The 24,042-nt window shown below is 41.3% G+C and overlaps 1 protein-coding gene across 6 annotated transcripts in view; it reads right to left on the reverse strand.

Annotated features, from left to right (window-relative positions):
• Positions 1-739: 739 nt before the first annotated feature.
• Positions 740-24,042, reverse strand: part of SLC39A11 (solute carrier family 39 member 11) — a 478,311-nt gene continuing 455,008 nt past the window's right edge. For all 6 annotated transcript variants that reach the window (XM_031965726.1, XM_031965721.1, XM_031965722.1 and 3 more), the window contains 3 exons: positions 8,658-8,756; positions 3,577-3,735; positions 740-2,790 (listed from right to left, as the gene is read on the reverse strand). In XM_031965726.1, coding sequence (XP_031821586.1) covers positions 2,712-2,790; positions 3,577-3,735; positions 8,658-8,756 — 337 coding nt within the window. In that variant the 3' untranslated portion in view covers positions 740-2,711. The remainder of the gene's footprint in view (positions 2,791-3,576; positions 3,736-8,657; positions 8,757-24,042) is intronic.

Genomic DNA, 24,042 nt, shown 5'->3' on the forward strand with positions numbered 1-24,042 from the left:
CTATTCAGAGAATAAAGCAAGCTGGATCCAGTAAGAGTGTAAAGAGAAGACCTTAGAAGTAGCTGATAGCTTGGGTGATGTGGGAGTGGATATGGGGGGGAGGGAAAATTAATAACTTGGTCTTATGATTTTGTGGGCATCACCCACCACCATTAATAATTTACAATGTTGCCTGCTGAATGCATTGTTTTGTCCAGTATGTCATGATTTTTACTCTCTGGGAGCTTACTCTTAAGAGACTTGAGGATTGAGACCTTAAAATGCCCTCTTCCTTGTCCTTTTTCTCCAGTTATATTCCTCATTTCTCATAGAATTTTAAAGTTGGGAAGGCTTCGTTGGCCATGACACCTATCTGAAAGGAATCCAGATTATGACATAATCCTGAAGGCCTTGAAATAAGGGTCTCTTCTAGGATATGGGTTGGAATTTACTTCTGCATCTCTCACATGTTTAACTAGTTCATGTGTAGCTTTACAACTTTTGACCTTATGTTTGACTGTTGAAAGGGACCTTAGAGGTCATCTGGGTTCATTTTACAGATGAAGAAACTGAGGCCTTCAAAAAGAGAAAGGACACAGGTAACACATGGCAGAGCCTTATCAAAATATTGTATTATTTTATATTCTCTTATTTCATTTATGGGCATTTTCTCTTTTCCCAAATGGACCTGGGATCCTTACCCTTTTGTCCCATATTGTCTGAGCTAATTAAAAGACAAAAGAAAAGTCACAGAAAGGACTGAATGTGTGGCAGAGACCATCTATTCCGACTCTTAATACCCCCTTTATTGAAATTAATCACAGTTACAAGGTCATGTCCATTGGAAACAGCATTTTACATTTTGTAGAACTAGACACAAAGTAAAAAACAAAACAAAAACAAAAACGAAACACCATCCACCAAATGAATTAATCAACAACCAACACCCCCTCCCCCTCTCAAATAGGCCTTCTGTCTGGGGGCGCAGAAATGGGCCCAGGTTGAGGACCAGCCTCAGAGTCTTGCATTTTCACAAGGCAGGGCAGTCTCTTGGATTTGGGGGTTAGTGGGGCCCGTGGTGGGGGTGTGGAGAGAACATTCAGAAACTGTCAACATCGCACATGTAAACTTAGAAAGTGGGAGCTGCCAATATGATGCCTGAGCACCCAACTGGTGATCTGATGCCCAGCTGAGCCTATCCAGAGTCATCTGTGGAACCCATTCCTTTGGCTAAAGACAACCACAATCCTGCAGAGAGAAGACCAGGCCATTTCTCCCCTTACCTCCCTCTGACTGGGGGGATTAGACAAGCCCCAACACTCTTTGAAAACCTTTACCTGTGAGGGACAAGAATGGTTTCTGACCTGTTAATACAAGTCATTCTGCAGGTTGGAGATATTTCAGGAACATAGTCTGTCTCATGTGTTTTTAGAAATTTAAAAACAAAACAACTTCAATCCCCCCTACCCCAACTCTTTCTTTTGCAACAATACTCATCAAAGCTGGCTTATTCAACGTAGTGGCTTTGGGGTTAGGGTTCAGCATTACCTATTGGGACTGATCTACTATGTGTGCATGGCAGGAATTGGGGAGGGAGTACAGGACAAAATTCCAAAAGATTTTTCCATGGCTGGCTCCAAAGGGCCTTTGACATTGTTCAAATAAGGAGTTTGCCTTATACAGGTCTTCAGTATCTCCTTGGCCTCAATCCATGTAAGCTTCAAAAATTGGGGGTTAGGTGCGAGTGGTTCAGGGAATTTGAAAACAGTATGGGAAAAAAAGCTATTGAGACCACAACTCTCTTTGATTAGAATAACAAGACTACAGAAGTTGAGAATCAGACATGCTACTGTTCTTTCCACTGCTGACCCCAAATGATCACAGTTTGATCTATTTTCTTTAACTTCAATAGCTCCTTTTGCTTTAAAACAACAACAACAACAGAATCCCCAGTTTCTTTCCCCTTAGCGTTATCCCTTTCCCTAATTCCATCTCTGTTAGGAAAGGCGGGGAAGGGGGTGTTTTGCCCTTAGGAAGTAGGCCAAGTTGTCTAAGTGACATTCCAGTTCTTCTCCTGGTTGAATTCAACATTGGAGGGCAGCCTAAAAGCTCTCCAAAGCCCCAGGATCATGGTGAAGATGCAGAAGAAAGAACAAAAGTCTACCTGGCCTCCCTCTTTTAGAATCCTTAGTGTGTGTATGGGGAGAATGCTCAGGGAGCTCACCTCTTGGCTCACAGAGTATCCCTTTTGTGAGGTTAACCTTTGGGAATCTCATCCATGCTAGAGATACAAGTCCGAGGGTTTGGGGATGAGATCATGTCCAACAAACACAAGCAGAACCTTAGGAAAAGAGAAATCTTATACAAGAGCAATCTACTGATGGTAACCTTTCTGATATGTCACTCACTGCCAAACCCCGAGGGAAGAATCTGCTTAGTACCTGAACAAAACCCCAGAATTCCAACCCCTTACAATTCCAAACAAACAACATCAACATTCCCCTCAAATAAAAGTAACAAGAATCATATTGTAATTAAGAGACAATCAGATTAATGACTGGGTATGTGGGATGCTAAGATGAATCAGAGAAGGGAAGAACAAGATTTAAAACCCAAATAAAAAAAAGTAAAAATAAAAATCCCCTTGTGGAGAATTATGTTCCTGGTTCCACTGAAGTCAACTGCCACCTCTTCCTTGTTCTGTCTTGTTTAAGGCTGAAGATTCCTTGGCATTAGCCTAAGCCAACATCCAGTGACATCATCACCACAAATCCCAGTATGGAGGTCCAGGATGCCAGTTTCCCGTTACCACTGGGAAGGGAAAGGATCAGTTTTGAGAAAATTTTGAATTTGAAAAGCAATCTTTCCTTTTCCCATTGCCCACCATTATAACAGAATAATTCTTTCCCAAAGACAAGAGTTAGTCTTGGTTTGGATGCTATTTTTGCAGTTATTTCACCTCTTTTCCATCTTTCCCCAAATCTCTCACACTAGCACTGGCCTTTTTCTCATTTCTTTTTTTTTTTTTTTTCCTGAACAAGTATTTTATTTTTCTAAATACACATAAAGATAGTTTCCATCATTCATTTTTATAAGATTTTGTGTTCCAAATTTTCTTTCTCCCTCTTTTACTCCTCCCTCACAAGATAGCGGGTAATTTGATATAGATAAACGTGCAATTATTTTAAACATATTTCCATATTTACACAAGAAAAATCAGAGCAAAAAGGAAAAAAAACATGCTTTTTCTCATTTCTAAATGTACTTCTTCAAGCTATTTCCATCCCCTTTTCTACTCGGACTTCTTTTACTTTACCCTTACCCAGTTCCCAAACAGAAAATGACTAAGTAGAAGACAGTGTATTCTATTTCTTTTTGTCCCACACATTGCATCTCACTGGATTCATAGTCTGATTTTTTCTTAGTTCTATTTGTGCTTATTAATACGGCCAACAGGAGTCCCTTGGCCTTGCCAAAGAACACACATAAGATTGAAGCGGGTCTGGGAGTATGACCAGGTAGAGAAGATAAAAAAGAAAAACAAAAGTTGGAAGATTCAGAAAAAAAAATGGGTGGAGGACAATGTAGTTTCCAAACCTGGTCTGGGCTTCAGGAATGATGTCATCAATGACTACATAGACCATGGCACCAGCTGCAAAGGCCAAAGCATAGGGAAGGATGGGCTCCGCCAGGACCACAGAGAAAGCACCAAAGATCCCAGCCACTGGCTCCACCATGCCGCTCAATTGGCCGAACCTAGGAGAAAAGGGAAAGACAGGATCCAGGCTTCTCAAGGTGGAATGCAGAACTGTCACCCGGCCCTCCTCTGTGCTACAGAGTCCCACATATGCCGAGCTTTTACATTGCCAAAGTTCCTGTTGCTCCTCTTTTTGGGCCACTGGCTGTGTGGGATCCTTTCTTGATGTAAGGAAAGGAACCTAAGAGTGACTTCAGGGTAACCAAGACTCTCTGAAAGGATCAAGTCAAAGAGGAGAAGAAAAAAAATCCTCCACAGACAGTTTTATTGTATATCTTCCTCTAAGAAACTCAAAAAAGCTTCATTATGACAGCCTCCTTCATTCCCCATGGATGCTTTGTTGTTAAAAAAAAATTTTGCTTAGACTTAAATAATATTTGCTTGACAAATACAAAGATTATAAAGAATAGGGACATTCTGAAGTCAACAGAATCAGAAAGCTATAAACAACTGTAAATAATGATGGCAACAAAATCCATAAAAATACACAGGCACCAAAAGTATTAGAGAAATAAAGAGGCAAATGATGCATTTCTGTAAGTACTTTTTCATAATTAAATTTATTTCATTATTTATGGAAGCTTTAAAAAAGTATAAATAATGGAAATGCAGTTTCAGCTACAGGTGCTTCCAATCAAAATCTAAGTGCTTAAGACACTTTTGATTTTGTACCTGTATCCCCACTATAAAGTAGAGGGCCTCACATCTCATAGGTACTTAATAAATATTTGAATTAATGTTTAAAATTCTTTATATATTTGAATATTTGCTTGGGTTGATGGTTGCTAAGAAAAAAAAAAAGAATGTTTATTTTTCAAAAAATCTATATGATTCATTCTTAGCTTCTCACAGAGCCATTCCGTTAAGTACTTTTTTCCATTTCAACCCAAGACAGTTCCTTCCCTTTTCATACTCAAACTTCAGAATGGCTTGATCAGGAGCATCTGGTTCATAGGGAACAGATTTGGAAGTGGAAAGAGATCTCACAGGTCTAATTCTTTACAAGTCATAACATTTTACAGATAAGGAAAGAGAAGCTCAGAAGAGTTAAGTGTATTTCCTAGATCACACAAATTAGAAAATTCCCACTTTTGCCTTCTGATTATTGTCCCCTCCCTGCTCTTCCTTCATCCTCCAATTTCCCCTTGGGGTTATGGGCTTTTCCTTCCTCTTAAGTCTCTTCTGGTTCTTTTTGGTACAGATCTGTGGGAGAACTGTTGGAGTGGAAACTTCCTCCTCTGAGATAGATTGCTGAATGAGAGAATTGCCTGGGATGCTAAAAAGACTTTAGGTGACTTCCCATGTACACAGCCAGTACATGTGGACTTATATCAAAGTCTTCCTGGCTCCCAGTCAGCCTCCCATCTGCTTCCCAACCCTATTGATACCCTGGCAATAACATCCACCTAAAGACACCCTTCATTCACAGCACTAGGCAGAGGACATATTGTGATCCCGGTGGGAATTCCCAGGAACTCCTGCTCAACTTGGGATACTCACTGTCCCTTGAGATAGTCACATAACAAAGGAATTTGGGCACCCACTCAGATGCCAGCCACCTTGTGGCAGTCCAGCAACTCCAGGTTCTCAAAGACCATGTCAGCAAAGTACAGGGGGCATCCATAACTTATGCCATGGCCTGGGCCTGAGAGATAAAACAGCAATGCTTGCAAATAGAATGCTGGGAGGGGAGTCAGGAGTGCTAGTTTTTTGGTTGTGCAGCCTCAGGCAAATTATACCACCTCTCTAGACCTTAGTCATCCCATCTGTAAAATGGGAGGGAGTTGCTTTGACCCAGATCTAGCTCTCAAAATATTATGCAGATAAAAGAGGCAGTAGCTTAAGGCTGTACTTTTCTCCTTGTCTCCTTGAGTTTGGGGGCAGATTTTGGTTACCTGGCTACATGAGGTGGTAAGCACTACTTTTTACTACAGGGAATATTCAGAGGAAGAGAGTTCTCCCTGCTTTGGCTTTGACCTCTAATTTATTCTCCATACCCTTGAAACATAGACCAGCAACCCTGCTGTCCCGTGGTTTACAAAGAGTTCATACCCTCAGCTTTTTCACTTCAGGAAAAAGTAGGTTTGAATTTGAGCCCAGACTAAGAGGGAGGGAAAAATTTGGAGCTCAAGGTCTGAAAGCTGACCACAATCCTCAGCTTCCTCCTTTGCTTAATGTAGGTTCACTATTCAAAGATGACTATTAGTGATCCCAATTCAACTCATTTCAATGAGTTAAGTGCCTACTGTATGTCAAGAACTGTGCTGGGTAGGAGGAATTCCAAGATAGAAATAAAAATAGCCCTGTCCTCATGGAGGTTACATTCCATTGGGAGAAAGCAATAGGAATGAAAGTATTGATTCCTTTTCCCCTAAAATCATTATCCCTTGAAGCCCACTGAGTGCTCCTGAAAAAAAAAATATCCTAAAATATCAAAATGTCCTTAAAAGGGGAAAGAATTAAGACAAACATGCTTTTACCCCCCCCCAAAAAAAAAACCCTACCTGAAAGATCTGAGACAAGGGCTCTAGTCTTATAAACTATATAGCTTTTACATATATCTATATATATATACATATATATATATACATATACACACACATATATAATAGCTATATATGATATATGTATATAATATATATGTTATATATATAAAATAGCTATATATGATATATATATATATAAAAGCTTGACCAGTCAAATTAACAAATATTTATTAAGCAATTACAATGACAGTCAGGTACTGTGCTAATCAAGTCCAAAGTCCAAAGTCAGTTTATTTTTCTAGAATTAATCTCATTTTTATAAATTATTCCCATCTATAAAAATGGGAACGACTCCTCCTCAAGTAGTGAGGTTGTAAGGAGGAAATAAGCAATAGATTCTAAACCATTAAAAGAAAATGTGAAAGCTTTTTTTTTTTTTAAACAAATTTTGGGTACAAGACCATTGATTATTGGGAACATTATGAATCTGACTTACTCTGGAAAGACAAGAAGCAACCTTGATTTTGTGATTTCATAAGTGTGGGAAGCTTCCTTTGAGGAAAGCAACTTTTAGCAGTCTGTGAATTAACAGATAAAGCCTTGGAAGTTACCTGAAGCATATAGAAATTTAATGACTTGCCCAGGAAGTATCTGAGAGAGAATTTGCATCCAGATCTTCTGACTTTGAAGTCTAGAACCCTTCATGACTTTGCAGTGGTCTTCAAATCAAAATGTGCTTTTAATTTAGAAGATAAGAGATTCACTGTTTTCTCTTTCCCTTGAATATAGGTCTTGAAAATGTTCCTTACTATGTGTGTGGCCTTGGACAAGTAACAACCCGTATTTGGTCCTCAGTTTCATTATCTGTTAAATGAGGTAGTTGGACCAGATGATTTCTAAAATTCCTTTCAATCTAAATCCTATAATGTTGGCCCAAGTAATTGTAGATTTAGATAAAATAAAGAAATCCCTGAAGGGGAAGTTACCAGAATGGTACCATTTTTTCTTTCTTTCTAGTAAGCTCTATAAACAGGATATAAATCCATTTGGGTGCAGGTGGAAACAAGGAGACAAACCAGATGATTTCTCACTATTCCTTCTAGTCCTTCTTTTGTGGGTTCCTCACCTGGATGGTGTTGCTATGGAGATGAAAGACTCAAGCAGATGTTAACCCAGAATCCACCTGTTGGTGATGGGGTTTGAAATGTAGCTTTCTGTTTTTAGGGGCTTTAGGGAGAGAGAAACTAGAAAAAGGAAAGAACAGCTTTCCGGTAATCTGACTGGAAGGAGAAAGTGCAGGCACTTTCAGGGAAGTAGGCACACAACTTTGTGTGCTGGTTCCTCCGGCCTTTCCTCTATGACCTGGTGAGCTCTAGGTACACACGGTGGGATCTGACTAGAAGCTGAGAATGGCCCTTGTTGCTCATCCACAAGAGCAAGCATGATTAGACCATAAGGCACCCAGAGGGAATTTTGGGTTCTTCTCTACTCATCAGTTAAAGACAGATTTTCTCAGAGCTCATCTCTATTATGCTGGTGAAAGATTTCTTCTCCCTTTGGGAGGCAGGTAAACTCAGGAAAACTAGCTGATATCTAAGTTGCATGAGCTTCCCTCTTATTCAAACATCATTCTCCTCATTGCTCACTGCCTGTTCATGTTATCCTTGCTCCCCAATACATTCCCTTTATTTAAAAGAAAATTTGGTAGCTTCTCTATCCTTGTCTAGTCATTAATTCTGGCACAGGTCAAAATTAGGGAGAAGTTCTGGTGTCTGGAGAAAAGATATTTCCCAGCTTCAGCATGGTAAGGTAGGAGGGGAGGAGGAATAAAGGTTATGTTAGGGTTCAAGTTAGGGATGATTCCATTTGAAAGTACCACATGTATTTACTGTTGGGGAAACATTGAATGTGTACCCTTGGGCAAGTGCAAGTTAACTCTAATCATAGGAATCTATAAACAGAGAAAAAATAATAACACATATACACATACATGCATCCTTTGACCTACAATAGATAAGCCCTGGAAGCAAAACAGAACCAACAGGGGTAACTGTACTACCCATGGGGCACCATTCCTTAAATTCCTTCTATGCCTGGAAGGTAAGGGGGACCTAAGTTCCCAGTGTAGGCTCCAGCATTCAATCCTATTCCAACTTGCCACTTCATCCACTTTATGAAGGGGACATATTTTAAAGGGAAGCCTTACAGTGGAGACATCTCTCCATTCAGAGTGAGAACATGTTGTTTTTTGGTATCAATAAGCACTGGGGAATGGGCTGGGAGATACAGAACACAAGAGAAGAAGAAGAAGGTTCAGGCTTGCATTCGAGATGTTTTAGGTTATTCACACTCTGAAAACTGATCTACATTAGTGGTTGCTGGTTTTGGTCCAGTTCCACAGCAAAAAGGACCTGTCCTTTGGGAGTGGACATTACCAGAAGGCTCTCCAGGTTGAGAATCCGGCACCGCGAAGTGGGAGGCTGACAGCCAGGCCCTCAGGGAAATTCTGGATCCCAATTCCAACTGCTAGATTCCTAAAAGACCAAGACAACACATAATGTTTGTTGTTAGGGACCATGATCCTCAGGAAAAAAAAAAAAAAAAAAAAAACCTGGAATGGATTATGAAGGTAAGCACTGTTGCCAAAAATCCACATGGGGCCTCTCAGGTATCACTCCCCTCTTCAGAGATGGTGCTGTACACTTTGTTGGCCATGAAGGTGGGGGAGATTTAGTAATGTTTTCTCATATACAAAATACTTAACTATAGGCTATTCTATGAAAGGTATAGTGTCCAGAAAGAGGAAGGTGATCAATCCATTATAATTTACCCTGGTTAATCCAACAAATCAATTAATAAACATTTATTAGTTGCCTACTGTATTCCAGCACTGTGCTAAGGAAATTATGTTTCATTCTGAGTATCATATTTAAGAACGGCTAATGAACAAACTAAGGTACCCTCTGGGAACAAAAAAGAAGTGAAATTATATTGTTCTAAGACAATTTGAAGGAACTAGGGGAGCCTCAAAGATTATCTTTTTCAACTTTTAATTTTTTATGTGGGATTTGCTCAAGGCCATAACTGGTAGAACCAGGCCTCAAACATGGGTCTCTCAATTAAAAAAAAAATGTTCTTTTTTCAACTGTGTGCTACACCAGCCCAAAGAAAACTTTGAGAGGGCATGACAGCCATCTTCAAGCATTTGACATTTCTATCATGTAAAAGAAGGATCAAACCTACTTTATGTGGCTCCACAGGACAGCGTCTAGTAATTAAGAGTGACATTACAAGAAGAAAATTAATTTTAACTATTAGAAAAAAAGCTACTTAAATATGGAAAGGGTACTTTTTTTTTTTTTTTTTGGTTTTCAATAGCTAGAGGCTCTTAATTAAAGACTAAATGACTGCCAGACACATTGTAAAAAGGATTCCTACTCAGGTGTGGATTGGATCAGACATTTTTTAAGATCATGTTCAGCTCTCAAAGGATGTACCTTGGCACATGATTGCTAGTCATGTCATAAACATTTGGAAATTACGTTATTGCATGTAAAAGAAAATTTATTGATAATTTTGTTTAATATAAAATTTACTTGGCTCTGGTGATAAATATAGTTACTGGCCAATAAACAAGCATTTATTAATTTACTATGTGTCAAACACTGTGTTAAGCACTGGAAATAACAGAAAAAGCAAAACCAGTTTCTGCCTTCAGGCATTCAAATGGAGGAGACAAGCCTATAACTGTGGTTGGGTATGGGAGGAGGGGTGTTGTTCAATATCAAAAGGATAGGTAGAGTAATAAGCAGCTAGAATACTTTAACATTGGGGAATGAAACCATTGTCATTGGATGGGGAAAGGTAGGATGAGGAAAGCAGGTGACTGGAGAAAACAAGATAGGTTTACTGTGGACACTGTGAAGGTAAAATATAAGGGGTTTGACAACTGACTGGGTGTGGGAATGGGATAAGTCAGAGTTAGTTAGAGAGGATGCTGAGGTTTTGAACCTTGGTAATTTAAGAGAAGGATGTTATCAGCAATAAAAATAAGGGAAGTTGATGGTTAGGGAAGAACAGATCTTAGGAGAAAAATTCTAGTGAGTTTAATTTGGGACATGTTTAATTTGGAATAAAAAAGGGAACTCTGGATGAAAATGTCCATCAGGCCTCAGGAAAAATATGGGTCTGTATACAGAGATTTAAGAATCAGCAACATAGATATGATAAGTGAGTAGATAAGATAGCTAAAAAAGAAAGTATATAAAAAGAAAGGAATTAAGGAAATATCCTTCAGGGACACCACACTCAATAAGCAGAAGGTGGAGATAGAAAAAGAGTGATTGGATATGTGGGAAGAGAACCAGAAATGAGATTATCATGAAGGAGGGTGTGGTTTAAACAGTGTCAGAGAAATATCCAGGAGGGTAAGAATTGAGAAATTAAAAAAATAAAATAAAATAAAGGCCACTGGATTTGGCAATTAAGCTGTAATTGGAGCACTTTGCAGAGAGAAATTTTAGTAAATGGTGAGGAAGGTAGCCAGATTTTGTGGAATTGTGGACTGGGATTTCAGGAAATAGAAGCACTGGGGTGGGGGCGGGGAAGATGTAGTATAATAGCTTACAAAGAGAGGCAAGGTCAAGGGACTTTTATTCCTTTCTCCCTCCATTCTTCCCTCCTTCCTTCTTTCTTGCCTCATACTCTCTTTCCTTACTTCTCTCCTCCCTCAAACTCTTTTTCCTCCCTCCCTCCCTCCCTCCCTCCCTCCCTCCCTCCCTCCCTCCCTTCCTTCCTTCCTTCCTTCCTTCCTTCCTTCCTTCCTTCCTTCCTTCCTTCCTTCCTTCCTTCCTTCCTTCCTTCCTTCCTTCCTTCCTTCCTTCCTTCCTTCCTTCCTTCCTTCCCTTTTTCTTTCATAAGTAGGAGCCAGGAGAAAGATAGGATGAAAGATATAAGGATGAAGATTAAAGACAGAATAAATACCAGAATGCCTTATCATTATGGATAACTTCTCAGTTAGAAAGAACTTCTGCACATTTTCCTTCTACAAGAGGAAATGGTAATATTCCTTACTAACAGGGGACTTTAGCTCACAGATGTTGCCCCAGGTCACCCACACAAATAGAGATGGAACCTCTTATTTAAGAATCTAGTTCTGAAGTTCTCAAACTGACTACAAGCATCTACTAGGCAGGCTCTATGAGTCCTTTTCCACAGGCCATCTAGCAACACTGAAACCCCATTCTTCATCCCTGGCCTTATTATCTCTGGCAAGACTCTATACATAACTCTGCCCTGCCCTAAGCTAGGCCCGTGTGTTTTCAAGTCTAACTAGGTGGCACTCCCTTTCCAGAGGGCCCTCCCTTTCTGGGTTAGGGCTTGTACCCCAAGAGCCCTGGTTCATCTGTGGGTAATGCTTTTGAGTTTTTTACCTGTGAGGGTCTCCTGTCTCACCAAGGAGATTCTAACATTCCCAAGGGCAGGAGACATATGTTTCTCTTATCCCTTTCCTCTGCTCTCTTTTATTTTATTTTTTACCACTACCTCCCCTTCTAGCTTATCTTTATTTTCATGGCCTCACATGAGGTTCCAACACTTAACCATGCCCAGTGAATGTTTCATTGTCTTGCTAAATAGGGATCTGTTGCTTACTGACTAGATCTTGGTGGCAGGGCCATGTCATTTCCATGTCCCAAAGCTCTGTCCATTTTGTCAAAAAAATTTTTGGGGGGGTCTGGATTCAGAATCATGGATGGGGGTACACTAACCTGATTATCTTTTCCCCTCTGCCTCTTCTCCTTTTCCCACTCACTCTATCTTTCAGATATCATGATATCAGGTTACATCATACCCATCTGGCATCAGGACAGCTAGGTGGCACAGTGAATAGAGCACTGGGCCTAGAATCAGGAAGATCTGAGTTCACTTACTAGCTGTATGACTCTGGGTAAGTCACTGCCTGCCTCAGTCTCTCCATCTGTGAAATGGGAAAATAAATACTACAACTACTCATTTTGCAGAGTTCTTATGAGGATCACATGAGATAGTATGTGAAAAGAGCTTTATAAGGCTCATAGTATTATCTAAATGCTATGCTATTATGGATATAATTATGGATATTGGGGGAAAATACTGGCTTATTGTTAAAGGGGATGCAGATTCTGGCAGTGGCTAGAATTCAGTCAGGGAAACAAGCCTTGAGCCTTGAGAGAAGATTGAGGAACTCACCAGGGAGGGTGGAGGGAGAATGCCAGGTGAAGGGCTAAACAGGTGGTACTGGGGCTGCAGCCTTAGCTTGCCTGTACATAGCCCACCCTAGGCTCCCAAATGCCCTCCCCACGTTCCAGCTGCTTCCTATTGCTGGCAGCTCCTAACTCAGCTGTATGTGCTACCTGCCAGGATCCCAGAGCAAGCAGGGCCAGAGAGCTATCTCCTCTTTGGGTATTTCACCAAGGGAAAGCAGTGGGAGGGAATGGAGGATTTTTCCCCAACAAGGACAGGGATGAAAATCCAAAACAGTATTGAAAAGCAAGGGAAAAAAACATCCCTTTTAGGACACAGTGAAGCTGCTGTCTGTGTTGTTTTTTCCTTCCCAAGCAGTAGCACAAAGACACTATTACTAGTCTGGAGCACTACAAATTAATGGGAGGCAGAGGCGAGTGTGAATGAAGGGGTTCTTTAAGAAAAAGCACCAGCTTCCCCCCTCCCCCCAAGCACTGGCCCCAGTGACAAACCAGGCCCCACCATGACCCTTCACCCCCCTGGCCTGGCTTGCAATAACAAGGAGATCCTGTGAGAAATGCCAGGAAGGGGCCAGCAGGATAGAAAGAGCAGGGGAGGAAGGAGAGAGAGAAGCAGGGAAGAAGGGAAAGGAGGGGAGAAATGGGGGAGGGGAGAGAGAAGGGTGGAAGCAGGAGGGGCAGTCTGGGAGGCAGAATGGTTTTAGCTGTTTTGGAAGCTTCTGCACATGTGAACTATTTCAGGGGGTAAGGGCATCCTAGGGGAGGTGAGCTAGGTGCCTGGGAACAAATTCTTACCTCTGTGGAGCCCTTAGATTTGGCCCACAGATTATATAGCCCACAGATATACATTCCCTCAGGAGTAGCTGGAAGAAGAGAATATACTCCTAAAGACCCCTCCACCCCCAAACAAAGGGTGTGCTGGATAAACCCAAGGCCCTTCCTTTTGGCTATTTTCCACCCAGGTCCAATTGTTTCCTCATAAAAGAGGTTTGAGGAGAGGGAAGGGAGGAACATGGGCTGACAAAGCTCTCCCAAGTCATAACCCCAAACATTCTCCTTATTTGTTCTACATGCCTCTTCCCTTTTTCTTTTATTGGAAGAAGGGAATACCAGTAAACTAACCTTCCTAATTATGTAGGCAATTAGAAATAAATTCATATTTCCCAGAAACATAATAAAATACCAATTTCCTGGGAATTTGGGTGTTGAAAGGGCAGAGTGGAGTACGGCATTCTAGGTAGCAGAAACCTGTGACGGATGAACATGGAAAATGGAAACAGATCTTGGAAAATCAAGTCAATATTTAAAAAAAAAAAAACAATTTACACTTTGGGTTGGCTAACCCAAGGGGGTCCCACTCTGGAAGTCCCTATGTATGAACCCTTCTGTTTCAGCTCCTCTCCAATCCAGTGCCCCAATGAGCTCTTTCCCCTTAAGAGTCCACTGGACCGCTGGTCCCCCAAAGCAGCTCATTTTCTGCCCAGCCCTGTTCAAGGACCCTGGGAGCTGGGAAGCAGAGGTGCAGGGGAGGGAGGGGGAAGGGGGAGATGTGGATCTCTCTCCTTAAAGGGACAGCAATAGACAATTTGTTCCCTGTCTGGGGAAAGTACACAAAGGAACAATTCAGGCTGTTTAGTAGCAGCAGCAACTAGAAGTTGGGGTGGGGGGGGAGATGAGGGAGTGAAGGCCGAGGGAAGGTCCTAGGTTTACTCACAAATATTGACTCAGAGAGCCTCCACTGGCAACGAAGCTCCAACAGACAGAGAAGCCAGAGTCAGAAAGCTGTGATGTGCCAAAGAGAGATGAATAGGAAAAATGGTTCCCATTCATAGGGACGAGTTATCCAAATTGGTTCCAGGTATGGAACTGGCAGACTCTGGGTGAGTGGGGCTGAACTTAGGGTCTGGCTTGACAGCTTTGCTTCCCAACACTGACAGGCACTGTGGTGTCATGGAAAGTGGACTGAATTTGGAGCCAGGAAGTTCTGGGTTCCAGTCTAGACTTTGATGCTCATAAACTGTGTGACTTTGTGGAAATCATTGCCCTCACTCAACCTCAATTATCTTAAAAAAGCAAAGGTTGCATTGCATCCAGGGCAGTTGTTCTGATCTCTATCTGGCCACTGGACCCAGATGGCTCTGGAGGGGAAAGTGAGGTAGGTGATCTTGCACGGCCCTCCCTCACTTAAACCCAATTCATTTGCATGTTACAACATCATCTTCCCCAAGTTGTGGTCCTCTTCAAGAAGGACAAACAACAACAATCTCATCCATAAAAAGAGGAAGGAGGGACAAACAGCTAAACTGAATCCTATAATTCAATTTTTTACTTAGACTCACTTTAAACTAGACTGTTTTTTTTTTTCCTGCCATAAAATGATTTTTTTTCTGTTCCTTCTCAGAGATACCATTAATCCTAAATACAGGGTCTTGAAAAGGGGAAAAAAATTGCATTCATGGGCCCAGATTTCTCTTTCTACTTTAAGAGAGCTGCAAGCATTTGAGTCTGTCTCATTTCTAAGGGCTACTGGTTCAGAACTTTCCTAATATTTAGATTTAAAGGGACCCAAGAGATCATCTAGTTAGGGGGATTCTTAATCTTGATGTGGGGGGGGGGGGGAGGAGAAGGGGATGTGAACATTTTCCAAAAAAATGTTGCTAACTTTCTATCATTGTAGTTGGTTTCCTCTACAATCCTATTTTTGTTTTATTTTATATAAAACCCTGCTCTGAGTTCACTCAGTTTGCTTACCATGAAGTCCATTGTGTCCCTGACCCTACATCCTGGGTGGTATTAGCCTTCCTTAATTGCTGCCTTTATGTTTAAAACTGGTGAGATCTAGTCTTTCCTATCTCCTTTCTGTTGTGCTACTAGTTGCTAATGCCCATCTTGGACACCATGAACCTAAAATGACTTGCTTTCCTTTTTTCCATCCCAGCTTCATGGAGTGGGCCGGGGGTTTATTTCTGTTCTGTCTTGTTTGTCCTCAGTCGTAGGTGCCGAAGGTGCTTCTCAGTGGAAGGAGTTAGAGCCATGGTGACCTTGCAGCCAGGATTCCGGGGGAAGGTAGGGGGGAATACAGCTGGCTAGGCTCTCACAGAAGCCCTGAAAAGCAGGTGCCTGGGACTTGGGCCTGAAGCAGGTTTTGGACATGAAGTGGGGACTGTGCTTTAGGAAAACTGAGATAAGCTATCAGTCTAATTCCTTTCTCCTACTCAGAGTCTCAAGTGGTAGAATGGGAAAGGGGGGGGAGGGGGAATTATGCCTCCCACATGTTGGTAGGTAGGAAGGAGTACAAGAGGAATGTTTATTTAAAAAAATAATCACAAATATATAACCTTACTACTTCCTACGGTTGTATATTTGTGATTTTTTTTTAAATAAACATTCCTCTTGTAAAAGCTCCCTTATATTTACATTTAAAAACAATATTCTAAGAATTGATCTCTAGACTTCATCAGGCTGCTAAAGGGCACCCACAAAAAAGTTAAGAAGTCCAATCTACTTATTTTAAAGATAAGGGAACTGAAGCCCAGAGGAATAGTGGCTTGCCCAGGGTCACCAAAACAATAAATAGCAATGTCAGCATTTGAACTCAGGTCCTCTGCCAGCCTTGCAGCACTACTTCTGCTAATTCAAGGGATTTTCTCCAAAGCTATTACATCTGTGCTGGGTCAATAGGCCTCCTGCATACAGAGAATTAGACTTCATGTTAATGCATCAAATCAGAGTCCTCCCCCACCCAAGAGAGCCCTACACACTCTGAGTTTCTGAATCTTTCATCTCCATATCAATAGGCCAGCATGGTTGCCAGTATGACAGTCTTTATTCAACAAATTATGCACATTTCTCTGATGCCCATAGGATAGGGTCTACTAGGGAAGGCTATTTAGTGACAATTTAGAACAGAAGAGGATAAAAGCAGAGCTTGGTGTCCAGTGGGATCCCACGGTTCTTCAGTGGACCATTGAACAAAACAAAAGGTGGACCACTTCAAAGGCCAAAGGGTATAAAATCTCCCAAAGCCCTCCGGGCAACCGCACCTTGTGCCGGCAGTGTATATCAAGACAGACTGTTCCTGATCCATAGCCAGATGTGTGGACTGCTGTTTTCAGAAAACCAAAGAGTCTAAATCCCATAGGAGTTCATCCCCAGGCCAAGCATAGGATTTTGTTTTAATGACCATCATTCACATCCTTGGAAGGCAGGAGTGAGTGTTGACAGTGCAGTACTGAAAGATTTCCAAAGAATTCATTTCTTGGATTTCTAGATTGAAATCCTTCACTTAGGAGAGAACCTCTCACCAGGAGGAATATTTTTGGGAGGTCTGGACATTTGTGGAGGTTCTAAAAGGAGCCTGTACCTCCTCCAGCAATAACCAGCACCAGAAACCAGCTCTTTTCTCATTATTGCTCTGCTAGACAATCTCTCTCTCTCTCTCTCTCTCTCTCTCTCTCTCTCTCTCTCTCTCTTTCTCTCTCTCTCTGTCTCCTCCCCTCCCCCCATCTCTCTCCCCATCTCTCTCCCCTTTTGATGCTTTAGAGGCCAAGAGATAGGGAACCATGTCTTTTGGTGGGAAGAGGCCTCCCAAAGCCATCAAGTCCAGTGGGTGTCCCTCTCTCCTGAAGCAGGACCACACTATCTTGTAAAGAAAATGTTGATGTCTGCATTCTACCAGAGAAGAGCTTCAGCCCTTTACATCACATGTATTCAAGGCAGTTCTGATTCAATTAAATTCAGCAAGAATTTATTAAGTGCCACGCAGAGTGCTGGGCACTGGGGAAACAGACAAAACTCAAAAAATCCCTGATCTCAAAAAGTTTACATTCTGGGGTTGGGAAAGCATGTACAAATATGCATAAACGAATGATATACTAAATAAATACAGTACAATGGGGGAGGGGTAAGGAAGCATTAGTAACTGGGGGTGGAGCTGGTATTAGGAAAGATGGATGGGAAAAGGTGCTTAAACTGAACCTGGAAGAGAGCTAGGGGTTCCAAAGAGCAAGCTTTGCATGGCACTCTAAGGCTGATAAGTAGGGGTGCTGTCAGACCCTGCTAGGGAGAAAGAACCAGGAAGAAGACTGGGAAAAAGGTCTTGTAAATAGTCATTCATTGATGACCTGATGGAAAAACCATTTAATTGGCATTGCTTCCATGGGACTTCATAAGAATCCAGAGTGTTAAAATTTAAGGCCAAATTATTAAAAATTATTTTGGATTTCATTTATCTTATTACTGGTGTCTTCATTCCAGCTAAAGAGATGGTTCCCAGATCTCTTGGCCCCTAAAGCATCAATTTGGGGGGAGGGAGAAAGGAAAGAGAGAAAGAAGAGGAAGAAAAGTAGAAAGTGGGGAAGAGAGAGAGAAAGGGAGAGGGAGGGGCGAGAGAGAGAGAAAGAGAGAGAGAGAGAGAGAGAGAGAGAGAGAGAGAGAGAGAGAGAGAGAGAAAGAGAAAGAGAGAGAGAGAGAGAGAGAGAGAGAGAGAGATATTGTAGAATCAGGGGACGTCCATCCTGTGGGCTTCTATAGGGTTCCTTGAGGAGAATATGAAACTATGAATACAATTTATTTCATTTTTCTCATTTTCAAACACCAGAAGATCCTGAGTTCTAGAAGGCTGGGCAGTAGTGGAATATTACTCCACAGTGGGAAATGATTATTTAGCTTCCCTCACCCCTTTTTACCTAGAGTGAGAAGGGTATCAGAGCGAGGTGGGGATGTGGGAGGAGTGGGAAGAGATAGGGGCACCTCTATGCTTTTTCAAGGTCAAGCACAGAAAGCTTCCTCTGAGTCCAAAGTCTTGTTTTGAAGGGTCTATTCTTTGGCAAGCTGGTTTTGAAAATAGAGCTACATATTAGTAACAAGTCCCCTTTTCACTTGACTTTCAATTCCTCCTCCCGGTGTACAATGTGCATGTGTATTCTTGCGTGGCAGGCTCTTACATACTGTTTTGATTGTTATCACCTTGCTGTGAAAGGCCTGATTGTTCAGCCTCCCGATGACATCACTGGCTTCCCACTCAGGCTGTCTGTTGAGGTGTTTGATCAGCTTGCAGGTGGGAAGAGGATCGGTGCTAACCGCAGGGGCCTGACACCCGCCCTAGCTGTTAAATGGAGCTGGCTTAGCACGCAAAAGATTTTCTCTCTCTCTCCTCTCCCTCTCATGGCTGGGTTGTCACACCTCAGGCCAACTGAGATGGGAAGAGGAGATAAACCTCGCATGCACTCCCTCGGGGTCAAACACCCTCTCCAGAGCGGAGCAGGTGCACCCTTGGGAGGTCAGGCCATAGGGAGTGTGCTCAGGACCGTGGACCCCTGCGGCCTTCTCCCTCACAGGAAAAAAAAAAGGGCAAATGAGATTTCTTCTCAGACCCCCGGACTGCCACGCTTTCCTAAATTCCCTTACAACCTGTGACTCAGGACATGTTTGACAGAGGGAGGTATCCTCAAAAGTCTGAGTGCGACCTTCCCTCCTCCCTTACTCAGACAGGTGTCCCAAAAGCCTTAGTGCCGCATAAGTTTCAATAGCTTACAGCAGGATTATTCGATGATCAGTTCTGATGGCCGGGGCTCTCTCCAACAGCAAAGTGATTCAGGCCAGTTCCAATGGACTTGTGGTGGAGAGAGCCACCTGCACCCAGAGAGAGACTGTGGGGACCGAAGGTGGATCACAACATAGCACTTTCACTCTTTTTGTTGTTGCTTGTTTGCTTTTTGTTTTCTTTCTCATCTTTTCCCTTTTTGATCTGTTTTTTCTTGTGCAACATGATAATTGTGGAGATATGTACAAAAGAATTACGCATGTTTAACATATATTGGATTACTTGCCATCTAGGGGAGGGGGCGGGGAAGGGAGGGAAACATTTTTGGAACATAAGATTTTGCAAAGGTGAATGTTGAAAATTATCTATGCATGTGTTTTGAAAATAAAAGGTTTTAATTAAAAAAAAAAAGTTTTAATACTATAGCTTAAAACTGTACCAAGAGTTTAGGGATATCCTGTATGCAGGTACAGGGCCCAGTTGCCATCTCACCTCTCTGCCCAGCACTATCTGGGTGACCTTAGGCAATCAATTTGCTCACCTGTAAAATGAGGGGACCGGATTGCATGGTCTCTCTGATGCCTCCCAGTTCTGAATCAGTGATTCATGGACATTTAACATTTCCCAAACAAAGGTCAGGAGACAGCTAAGTGAATTAGTGTGCAGAGTAATGGGCCTGGAGTCAGGAAGATCTGAGTTCAAATCTGACTTCAGAAACTTCTGAGCTGTGTGATTGGGCAGTTATTTCACCTAGATTTGTCTTAATCCACAGGAGAAGGAAATGGAAATCCCTCCAGTATCTTTGCCAAGAAAACCCCAATGACAGCAATGGCATGGTGTAGTTCACAGGGGCATGAAGAGCTGGACATGACTGAATGACTGAACAATAATAAAACAAAGGTCACAGTTCTTGGTGTGTCAGTGATCCTGACTTTCTAGCATTAAAATGGTTCCAGGAACATAGAAGGTGTTTCATATATTTCCTGACTTTGGGCAAGCCATCTCATTGATCCCCAGTTTCTTCATCTGTAAGATGAGGGCACTAGATTCAATGATGTTTAATTTAGTTTTCAATTTAACAAACATTTATTTAACTTTTATTGTAGATAAGGGATCCCTTTCAATTCTAAATGTCTATGATGATGAATCATCAGCCATGAATACTGTCATTCAAATTTGGGGACTGGTTGGGTAGCTATCAGGGAAGGGTCAGGAGGGAAAAGGAGTTTTGATGAAGAAAAGAATATCTGGGAATCAGGAAACACTGCTCACTGCAGACATTTCTGGGTGGGGAGTTAAATGTAGAAAGTATGGGGGCACTGAGTGCTTCTGGAAGGATATCTTCAGGTAGGGGGAGGGGACATTAAGGGAAATAGCCAAATGATGACTAACATGGGAAAGTGCCAAAATTAAATCTTGCCAAGGGCTGGCATCCCTGGAATGAGACTTGCCAGGGAAAATGGCCAACCACATTAGGTGCAAGGCTGTTTCTAGGGATTTCTGAGCCTCTGCTAGGAATGTATTCCAGAGAACCCTCTGCAATATTGCTTAAGACCCCTTAAGACAATAAGCTGGACAGAGCCACATCCAAATATGTAATATCCAAAAGACTGTGAGATTTAGAGATGCCAATGACCCTTGAGACATTTCTGGTGCAGAGGTTCTTAACATGGAGATTTGTGAATTTGTTTTTTTTTAAAATGCAAATACCTGTATTTCAACATAATTGTATTCCTTGGCAATCCTAAATATTTTAAGAAAAACATTCTAAATTGCAAATGGCAGAAAAGTCCATCAATCGGGGAATGGCTAAATAATTCTGTGCTTTAAGAAACGATGACCAAAATAATTTTTAGAAAAACCTGGAAAGAGTTACATGAACTGAGGCAAAAAGGAGTGAGCAGAACCAGGAGAACACTGCACACAGTAACAGCAATTGTTTTATGAAGAACTGTGACTGGTTTAACTATTGTACGTATACTATGATCCAAGAGAATTCCAAAGGAATAATAATGAAACAGATTATCTGCCTCAAGAGAAAGCACTGATATATTTGAATATAGACTGAAGTATGCTATTCTTTTTCTTCCTTTTATTTGAGTCTTGTAGTAAATGACTAATATGAAAATGTTTTACATGATTGTATATGTTTAAAAAATGACTGCCAGAGGGGTCCAGGGCACAGAAAAATTTAGAATTTTTTGGTTTGCGTTCAAACCCCTCCCCCCTATTTTATGGATGAGAAGATGGCAAGCCATAAACATGAACAGATTTGCTCAAAGTTGCAGAGTAGTAAGATCTGAGAGATGAACCTAGGCTTCTGATGCCAAATCCACTTCTTCTGTTTATGTTTAAGCACGATAATAGCTATAATAGTAGCTAATATTTATATAGCACTTACCATGTGTCATGCGCTGTGCTCAGTACCTTTTTATTATATTCTCTTTGACAACCCTGAGAAGTAGAAACTATTATTATTCCCCTGTTATAGTTGAGGAAACTGAGGCAAACAGAGTTTTAGTGATTTGCCCAGAGTTATACAACTAGCAAGTGTCTGAGATCTAACTGGAACTCAGGATTCCTGATTCCAGGTCCAGTGCTGTGTGATCAAGCAGTCACCTATGAACTGCATGTGTGAGCATGAGGGAATGAGGTTCTGAGTTTAGGGCCTGGTTTCCAGAAGTAGTATTTCTTCCCAGAGGCATAAAAGAATATAGGACTGCTTGGGGATGGGGATTGGGAGGTTGAGAAGTGGTGCGAAGAGAACAAAAAAAGCTCAGGTCAGGTAAGAAAAGGAGAAAACCCACCTTTGGGATTTTAATATGCCATTGATTTGGAGGATAAGATTTTCACGTTCTGTTATCTTTCAAACTGTATATCTGTACATGTGTTTATTGCCTCATTCAATAGATATGGCAGGTAAGCCCTGGCTTCTTGAGGAAGCATTTGCCGTGACTAACACTCAGGTGCATTTTTTATCTCTCTGATTTGGAAGTGCTCTCCAGGGACACAGGCTACAACCCATTCACGCTTGTTCATCCCGCCTGATTCTTGTCTGTCTACAAATAAGTTCACCACAGGGGAATTTACCCAACATGCAAGTGGCTTCCCTGCTTGTCCTGACACTATGAAGATACCAGTGGAGTTTTGGACTTCCCACTGTGTTCTTATCAAACATTTTACTTTTTTATATCTTTCACTCCAGTTCTATTCTGCAGCCAGTTTACACCCATCACACTCTCCTCGGCTGCCTAGGAGAGAAAGCTGGGAGGCAAAGCAGACAGAGTACTGGCCTTGGAATCAGGAGATTTGAATTTAAATCTGGCCTCAGACACTTACTCTATGAGTGACTCTGGGCAAGTCACTTGATGTCTGTCTGCCTCAGTTGACTCAGCTGTAACTTGGGGATAACAATAGCATCTACTTTGAAGGGTTGTTGTGAGGATCAAATGAAATAATACATACACAAGTGCTTGGCACAGTGCCTGGCACATAGCAAACACTTAAATGCTTATCCCCTTCCCCATTGTATGAAATCCATTTAAAATATTTCCCAGCCCTACACTACTGCCAATAGAAAACGATTAGAATATATATAACATATAACATATATGCTATATATATACTATATATAGTATATATATATATATATGATATAGTAGTAATATATATATATGTATGTATATATATATATATATATATATATATATATATATAGTAGAATACACTACTGCTAATAGAATATGATTTCCATTCAGGAAACATTTGCCAGAATACTTATATTTTTTCCTTGAGTACCACTCTCTTGTGAAGTATGAACCTACTGGGAAACTATATAATCTGCAGAGCAGTGTAGGTAAGCTTGAAGAAGCTATAACATTAATCTGTTGCATTTCAACAGGCAAAGTCTTACAGAGAGTAGAAAACCATTTATTACTGCTCAGAACCTTGATTTAAATAAGGAAAGAGGAAACTCATAGCATAAAAGTAACACACAAATAACAAACACAGAGGCCACAATAACAATGTATGACATACATCATCATCACTCCGAGGAAGCACCAACGTCTGAACTTCTTGGCTGGGAGGACTCATGGTCACAACTATTCAGAGTATTGAATGGGAGCCATTGCTAGGCAAGTTTGTATAAGAATTCCTAGCCCAAATCCTCTAAATCCCTTTCCATTAAGGGATTTTTATAGGCTGAAAACAAAGAAGGAAGGCACTATGCTAAGTATTCTCATTTGATACATGACCCTTGAGACTTAGCAGCCTCCTAGGTATAGGATGCTCCAGCATAAGAAGGCCACCAAGGAGAATATTTGCCCATTCCTTTAGGGGGGAGGGGTTATGTTTCCTCCAGGACCTGGCTAGGTTTCCAGGATAAAAGCAGGTATACCATAAAGGATACTCATTAATTAAGGGACCAGAAGGGTGGCTTACCCTTCTTGTGCTTCCTAAGGTTCTATCAGATAACTGCAAGCATGTTCCAAAGTTCTCAGCAAACAAATTTACACAAAGGCAAGTCCAAGACTCAGTTGAATTTCTCACTAGGATTCCTTACAGAAGCTTACATTAGTGAAGAGTGATGAATCTTTTTTTTTTTTTTTTTTAGCTCAGCAAACTTTTGAGACCATTTCCTAAGTCACAGAAAGAGGGTTGTGATTTGGGACCCTGGAGGTCTTATTCACTGCAGATACTTGATATAATGAAGAAACTTTCTTTACTTCTGGGTTAATATTAATAATAATTAATAGCCCCTTAATCCCTCAATTTACACATGTATAAAAACCTACTATCTTTCCATTAGGAAAAGGAAAGGAGGATAATGAGAGGGCTGAAAAGGTGATGTGGAAGGATTCAATTCTCCAGATTAAAAAAAAAATCATCCCATCCAACATTATGATCAGCAAGAATTTGAGCAATTTCTTTGAAAGGATTCAAAATACTTTGAAAAACAGCTATTTGTTGTTTCAATTTCCTAACACTCTTCTAAACTTCTTCTTTCCTAAACCTACCCATATCACTTCTTCC

This window comes from Sarcophilus harrisii, chromosome 4, assembly GCF_902635505.1.
Source record: "Sarcophilus harrisii chromosome 4, mSarHar1.11, whole genome shotgun sequence".
NCBI classification, from domain to species: domain Eukaryota; kingdom Metazoa; phylum Chordata; class Mammalia; order Dasyuromorphia; family Dasyuridae; genus Sarcophilus; species Sarcophilus harrisii.